The 7,708-nt window shown below is 58.9% G+C and overlaps 1 protein-coding gene across 1 annotated transcript in view; it reads left to right on the forward strand.

Annotated features, from left to right (window-relative positions):
* LOC114487015 (poly(A)-specific ribonuclease PNLDC1-like) overlaps positions 1-7,128 on the forward strand; it is a 9,614-nt gene extending 2,486 nt beyond the window's left edge. Inside the window, exons 2-9 of the mRNA XM_028494733.2 lie at positions 439-794; positions 1,807-1,905; positions 2,340-2,393; positions 2,591-2,633; positions 5,017-5,116; positions 5,434-5,609; positions 5,714-5,812; positions 6,991-7,128. Coding sequence (XP_028350534.2) covers positions 439-794; positions 1,807-1,905; positions 2,340-2,393; positions 2,591-2,633; positions 5,017-5,116; positions 5,434-5,609; positions 5,714-5,812; positions 6,991-7,054 — 991 coding nt within the window. The 3' untranslated portion in view covers positions 7,055-7,128. The remainder of the gene's footprint in view (positions 1-438; positions 795-1,806; positions 1,906-2,339; positions 2,394-2,590; positions 2,634-5,016; positions 5,117-5,433; positions 5,610-5,713; positions 5,813-6,990) is intronic.
* Positions 7,129-7,708: the final 580 nt, after the last annotated feature.

Below are 7,708 nucleotides of genomic sequence, written 5' to 3' on the forward strand. Positions count from 1 at the left end.
CCGCCCCTCGTGCCCCCCTGACCCCCCGCCGTGTCCTCAGCCTCTCCCTCAGCATCAGCATTTTTCTTCTAACTCAGAAAACATGAAGCTCCCCTCGGCCTCCCCTCTTGCCACCACTGTCCTTGTTCTCTCTTTACAACAAGCCTCTTCAGAGGCCTCGCCTTCTCCTGGGCCACTGAGGTCGGCTTGCCTCCCCTCCTCGGAACTCGATCTGGGTGTCGGGGCCCAGCTGACGGGGAGAGGCACACAGGCGTCCGGCACGGGGCGTGGGAGGTGGGCGTGCTCAGGGTTAACTTCTGTCTGGCGTCTGACGCCTGCGCCCCTCGCCCCCGCCCCTGCCGTTGCGCCCTCTCCCGGCTTTCTCTTGTCTTCTGGCGAGTGTTTTCATCTCTTCCTTGCGGGCTCTTGTTCTTCCACTCGTCGCTTACGCCTTTCCAGGGTCCCCATTGCCCTCTCCTTGCTCACGACCGTGCCCCTGGGTGACCGAATCCACCCACCCCCAGCCTCGGCGACCACCCCGGCTGTGCCGCCGCGGCTGCAGACTCCTCGCGTCCTGACCGTCTTCTGGTTGTTCCTGCACCACGTGGCCGCAGGCACCTTCTGCCTGGCCCTCCTCTCTGTCCATCAAACCCGCTCCCGTGTCTGGAGCGGCTTCTGTCACGTCCTGACGGCGCCAGGCGCTGTGCCGACGGCTCGTGTGCAGGTGTGGGAGAGGATCACACTTGTTTTCGGTGCACAGGCTCTGCATCGAGACTTGCTGGGTGTAAATCCCAGCTTCGCCTCTCGCTGGCTTTGTGAGTCACCCTGAGGGCAGGCCCCAGAGCCACGGCTGCCTGCGGCTTAGGAGCAGATGGGGAAATCAGGGTTCAGAGATGTGGAGCATGTAGAGAGGTACCGATAGATTCTGTTGGAAAACAGATGAAGGGGAGGTTTCCCCGTCGAATGCCAGCCGCGGTCACCCACGGGCCAGAGCTGAGACCTGGGAGGGGACCCGGAGCCGGGCCACCAGTGTCTTCGAGTCAACGCCTGTTGGTTTTACTCCCTAAATGTCCTGGAAACCGGTTCCTTTTTCTGCATCCCCAGGATCCTAGCCTTCCCTGAGGCCTTTATTTCTTATTTCCAGCGGTGGTCGTAGCTCCTCCCCGGTTAGCTGGGTGTCCTGACCTACTTTATCTGCCATGCTGCCCCTTGAGTGATCTTTTACAATGCGAACTTGCCCATTCTTCCGGTCAGAGTCTTCCTCTGGCTCCTGAAGCCCCCCCATAACGTTCGAGCTCTTTCCTGGCCCCTGCCCCTCACCGCGGGCTCCACCCTTTCCCTCGCTGTCTCTGCGTGCTCTTCCCTTGGCTTGAAGTGCCTGGCGCTGCCCCATTTCCTCAACCAGGTGAGTCACTGGGGTTCAGGACTCTCCTGGAGGACCTCCGACTTCAGGAAGCCTCCCCTCCCGAAGGCCTGTCCCTCGATAGCCAGGCGCGCACTGCTCACGCCTCGGGCGTCGCACTTCTAGGACGCGCTGAGCAGCGAGCTCCCGGGGACGGAGCCAGCATAGGGTGCATCCTGATGCCCGGGCTGCGGGCCTGCTCAGAATGCCGCGCTTGGAGCCTCTGGCTCTGCTGTTCTTTCATCTGTCCCGTTGCCTGGTTACCAAGACCTGTCTGCCCATGCCTGGATCCATGTTTTGTTTTGTCTGTTTGTTTCATTTTATATTAGAGCTGTGTTTTGTTGTGATTTTCAAGGAGTCCCAGCACTGAGGACATTTTTATTTGTTAAGAGGATGAGGGGAGGACAAGAAAGCATTGTTGTCAGCGAACGTTTTTTATCTATCTTTCTTCTCTAATAGTGACTTGAATCCCACCAAGAATTCTGGGCCAGTGATCATTCACGCAAGCAGATGTGAAAAATACGGTACGTATGTTCGCCTGAGCCGTGCTCCTCCGAGGTTGGCACGGCTTTGGGGTGCTGGAGCTCAAGCCGGGTCTCCACGTGGCAGGTGTGGGAGGGCCGGGTGGGGCTTTTCCCGTGCCATGTCCATATTATAACCGCCCGATCGCAAGGAGCCATCCCAGAAGGCGTCGGAGGTCCCGGGGGCGTCCGTCTGTCCGGAAGCCCTGTGCTTCCACCTTCCGTGGGCGCTCTTGCTGCCGTGGGGAGGTCCTAGGTCAAAGTGGGGTATGGCCGAGAGAAGGGTGCGTGGTCTCTGCAGGAACAACCGTTAGTTGGCTGTGTGTGCACAGCCGACGTGGGTGTGGAACTGGAGCGGGCTTGGGGGAGAGTCCTTTCCCGGGCTGTGTTCTAATCGCTGCTTGACCGTCTCTCCTGCTTCTGGAAAAACACTTCAGTTGAGACAAAGTATCCCCATGAAGCAGCGTACGATGCCTTCCTGTGCGGATCAGGTGAGAGTTGCTGCCCTTTTAAAGGGAGACCCCTGTCTTATTTTCAATCATCCGCCGCCATCCCTGGCCCCCCTCCCCCCCGCCTTTAATTCCAGGTGGGTGGCACATGTGGAAATAAGGCCTGAGTTTGCATATTTTGATAAGGTGATCAGGTCGCGCCTTGATGTCTGTCACATTTCTAGCTTCTTTTTTTCCAGTTCTTTTGAAAGTGGCCCACTTGCTCGTATGGAGAGTGCACGGGTGAGTGTTCCCTTCATCCTGTGATCTCATCAGTGGTCAGGATTTGTCGAGCCCTCACTGTAAACCAAGACCTCGGGGGCTCCCACACTCTCCGAAGGAGGATGCAAGTGTCATTGTGTAAATGACACATTTATGGAAGCGGCCCTCCTCCTTAGGCGGCCTTTCCCAGCCTCCTCCCCGCCCTGGGGCTGGTCCCGGCCCCCCGCCTCTCGTGTTGGCCTTGGGAAAAGTCACTGTCAGGACGCCAAGGCCGTGGGTCAGGCTTGGGCTCCACCCTCGCCCCAGTGCTCCCGCGGCAGTGTGCTGGCTTCGTCTGTTACCCTCCTGTTCCCTCGCATCGTGTAAACCGCGGTGAGGTAGGAGGGCAAAGCGCATAGGCCAACAAGTGATCCATCCTCGGGGGTCACACGGTCAGGCTGGGGAGAAGAGCAGTGACTTGGAATAAGGCACGCAGGGGAAGCGTTCTTACAACCTCAAATTGGAATCTGCAGTGCATTTTCTCAGGGCGTCATCTGGGTGCCTGCAGTGCTGGGCTCGCAGGCACCAGCTCCACACGTGAACTGCGCGTCCTGTGGCACCATCCTTGCTGCGTACGTGTGTTAAGTAGGATTTGGGGACTTCCCTGGCGGTCCAGTGGTTGAGACTCTGTGCTTCCAGTGCAGGGGGCGTGGGTTCGATCCCTGGTCGGGGAGCTGCGATCCCACGTGCTGCGCGGCACGGCCAAAATAACGTAACAGAAACAAACAAAAAAATCCAACATGAGACACTTCGTGCCATAAATTCAAGAGGGTATTTTTTTTTTTTTTTAAGTAGGATTTAGCAGGCCAGGGGAAGGAGCTGATCGAAACTGTGTTCTTTGGGACTGACTTAAACATTTTCAGACTGTACCCTGTTAATGTGGGTACTGCCTAATTTGTCTGTTTTGGTAAGGGCTATTATACATAGAGATAGCCTGTGGCACATTGATGTGAGGCTCATAGCTTCAGTAAGAGACCCCCGCCCCCGTCCCCTTCTTCCCTGTGCTCTGACTGTGAGGGCAGCTACGAGCAGAGTGGAGCTTATCGGTGCCTTGGTACCTGGACCTTGTGTCCTTAATTTTTTTTTTTTTTGCGGTACGCGGGGCTCTCACTGCTGTGGCCTCTCCCGTCGCGGAGCACAGGCTCCGGACGCGCAGGCTCAGCGGCCATGGCTCACGGGCCCAGCCGCTCCGCGGCGCGTGGCATCTTCCCGGACCAGGGCACAAACCCGTGTCCCCCGCATCGGCAGGCGGACTCTCAACCACTGCGCTACCAGGGAAGCCCCTTAATTTCTTTTTCGGGCCTCTCACTGTTGTGGCCTCTCCCGTCGCGGAGCACAGGCTCCGGACGCGCAGGCTCAGCGGCCATGGCTCACGGGCCCAGCCGCTCCGCGGTGCGTGGCATCTTCCCGGACCAGGGCACAAACCCGTGTCCCCCGCATTGGCAGGCGGACTCTCAACCACTGCGCTACCAGGGAAGCCCCTTAATTTCTTTTTTTAAAAATTTTTTAAATCGTTAAAAAATTTTTAAATTTATTTATTTATTTGTGGCCGCGTTGGGTCTTCGTTGCTGCGCGCGGGCTTTCTCTAGTTGCGGCAAGCGGGGGCTACTCTTCGTTGCGGTGCGTGGGCTTCTCACTGCGGTGGCTTCTCTTGTTGCAGAGCACGGGCTCTAGGGGCGCGGGCTCAGTAGTTGTGGCTCGCGGGCTCTAGAGCGCAGGCTCAGTCGTTGTGGCGCACGGGCTTAGTTGCTCCGCGGCATGTGGGATCTTCCCGGACCAGGGCTCGAACCCGTGTCCCCTGCATTGGCCGGTGGATTCTTAACCACTGCGCCACGAGGGAAGCCCCAATTTCTTTTAATCCTCAAAACCTAGAAGCCCTCCTAAGTTTAGAGAAGCTCCGTAGCGGCCAGGCCCGCCTGGTGCCAAGGGCTGTGCTTTCTCACGGGCCTGTGCTCAGGTACGTGGTGGTGTCTGGGTGGAGGCGAGGCTGAGGCAGGACAAGGCTGTGGGGCGAGGGACGGCCATTTGGGGTCTCGTCGAGGGGCGATGGAGCGGGCCTTCCTCTGAACACGGGCCTCGCTCATCCTCTGAGCCTGTGGCTGATGTTGGTGAGGCTAGGGTTCTTTACCAGACGGCCACCAACAGGTGGTGACCCCTGGAAGTTCTGCCTCGGCTCGGGCCGTGGTGAGAGCTCGCTGGTCGTTTGGGGGAGGCCCACCGACAGAAGTTCCAGAACCTGTGAGGGGGGGAGGGAGGGGGGTCTCGGGCAGCACCTTGCCTGTTGTCACCAGAGCCTTAGCTGCGGCCGAGGACGTGGGACAGCCCCCCGTGGGCCTGAAGGCTTTGGGGCTTTCTGTCCTCGTAGGGCTCTTCCCATCCCTGAGCCCTCCTTCCCGCTGTACCTCGACGTGCTGGCTCCCTATGTGAACCAGGTGAATCTTATCCGAGCCAGGGTCCCCAAGATCGTAAGTAGACTTCATTTTGCTCCCCCCATTCATTCGGAGGCTGGAGGCAGCTTGGGGCTCTGGGGTCTATCAGGGGCTTCTGACGGCCACCAGACGCGGCCAGAGAGGGCGCTCACGCCTCACTAAGCCTGTTACCGTCTCCTGTGTTTTCCTGCCTGAACCAAGGTGAGCTCCCTCATTCCTCCTCTCCTCTCCTCCCCCTCCTCCTCCCCACTGCACACAGGGCCTGTCCTAGTTTCTCTCTCAGGACTTTCCAGCTGGGTAGGTAGTCCGTCAGCAGGAACTGTGGAAAATCTGTTCTCCTCCCTGTCTTCTAGAATTTTTCGGGTCCAGATTGCCCCAGTATCCGCCCTCCCATCCTCATCGTCACCGTCAGGAGGTGGCCCGGGGTCAGCGAGCAGCAGGTCTACCGCGAGTTTCAGAACCTCTGCAAGTTTGACGTCAGGAGACTGGTGGGGAGCCGGTTCCTGCTCCTGACCAATAAGTTTAAGGAGTAGGTGCCTTGGCTCTCAGCCCCGGTTCTCCAGCCCGCGGCCACTCCAGCCGCCCGGAGCAGGGGTGGTGCCTGCGCGCCTGACCGAGCCCTTCTTTCGGCAGCACCCGGAGGATCCTGAAGGAGTACAGGTGCCACCCCAGCCTGCAGGTCTCCCTGTACCGCTACTGGAGACACTCCCCGAACGTCAGCTGCCTGTTACAGTAAGTGACCAGGACCGAGGCTGCTTCGGACTTGCCGGGGGTCCCAGCTGGGTGTGAGTCGAGCGCAGCTCGCTAGCCGGCGTGTGCTGGGGAAGGGGTCGGTGACCGGCACGCTGGACCGACCGTCGTTCGGTAACGCTCCGCAGACGTCGATCGAGCCCGTGCTGCCTTCGGCACCGTCCTAGGTTCCAGGGCTTCATCCGTGGATGAAACAAAGCCCCCTGTTCTCGTGGAGCTCGCACTGGAGTGGGGGTAACAAACGAGTGGCCTGCATGGTCTGTTAGGTGATAAGTGTTAGGAACCAGCAGGGTCGGGGGGCGGGAGGGCTGTCCTCGGGGGGAGGTCGCTCTTTAAAGAAGATCGGGGCCCTCATAGAAGGCCGGAGGTGGGTGGTGCTGGTGGGGCGTGAGCCAGGCGCGGCGACACGGGGCAGGGGACGGTGTCCAGGCAGAGGAGGCCGCGGGGAGGGGCCCTCTTGGGGGCGCGGTGCTCCTGGTGTGTGGACGGGCGGTGCGAAAGCTACGAGGCGGGAGCAAGGGGTAGCCCGCAAGGCTGCGGAAGCGGGCGGCTTGCAGCCAGCAGAGGGCGTGGCCGAGGACTGTGGGAGAAGCTGGGTCGTCCGCCGGCGGTTCGGTGGCCCAGGGCTCCGCGTCGAGACGTTGGAGGACACGGGGCAGGGGGACGTCAGGAAGCCGGGTCACCTGGTCACACCGTTCGACTGCGGCTTGGACTGCTTGGTGGCAGAGCCGGGGAGTCGGGGGCGGTGAAGGTGGGATCAGACAGACGGGCGCAGGGTCAAGTTTAAACCCAGGGTTTTTGGTCTGAGCAACGGGGAAGACAGAGCTGCTGTTAAACGAGCTTGAAGGATTTGGGGTTCCTGTTAGGAGCCAGACCCGTCGAAAACCACATCGTTGAAGAAGGAAGCTTGGCTGCTAGGCAGTCTTCTTCCTCCTCAACCTCCAACGTAAATCACTAGGAAAGGTGCCCTCTGTGCTGCAGAGCCATTCTAGCCCCGCGAGAATGTTGGCACCGGGAGAGGGCTGGAAAGAAAATGACATCCGGGCGAACGTAGTCGGGAAGGAAGAGGGGCCGGCCTGCGCCAGCGCTCTCACACCTGCTGGGCGCACGCGGGGCCTCCTGCGCCATCCAGGCCGCTGACCGGCGTCATTGTCTTGCAGGGTCTGTGGCGTAGTCACCACCTGGGCCTTTATCGCGTTTCTCCTGGGAAGAGCTCGCCCCTGAGCGCAGCAGGGCCGCCTGCAGTCCCGTCCTGTCTCCGCGCGATCCCGGGGCTGCTGTCCTGGCTTCTGTTTGTTCAGATCACATCCTACTTGCATATGGATCTGCGCGGTCCTTACGAGGAGTTTTGTTATGTGTTGAGTGTGAAATTCTGTAACTGTTATCAATGATAAATCCTTCGTATGTGGCCAAAACTTTTCTTTCTATAAATGACCGGGGAGAAGCCACACCTCTGGGAATTTGAGCTAATGTTCCAGAGTGTCTTCTGAACGGACAGCTAGGACAATAGGAGCTGGACACCAAGTGGGCAAAAGACTCCGTTACTTCTGAGAGAGAAAGCAATAGCTAATAGGCTGGCAGGGGTTTAGGCCTGAGAAACGGCCAAAGCTTTAGTAAAGGGAAAAATAAAACCAGGTGTCCACGGGTGCCGGTGCTGATCCGTGTTTTGGGTAACTCTCATAAACCATGAAACAATTCACTTTAGAAACAAAGTGACTTGTACCACGGGTGTGTACCCTGAGATCGAGGTAGAATCGGATTATTTTCTTTCCTTGGCAGTGCTGGGCATTTCACTCGGCTTTATCAGGAGCTCTTCTCTGTGAGGGGTTGAACTCGGCTGGGCTGTGTGCTCGGCCTTGAGCTTCACTTAAGGATTCA

The sequence above is a fragment of the Physeter macrocephalus genome, chromosome 10 (assembly GCF_002837175.3).
Source record: "Physeter macrocephalus isolate SW-GA chromosome 10, ASM283717v5, whole genome shotgun sequence".
Lineage (NCBI taxonomy): Eukaryota > Metazoa > Chordata > Mammalia > Artiodactyla > Physeteridae > Physeter > Physeter macrocephalus.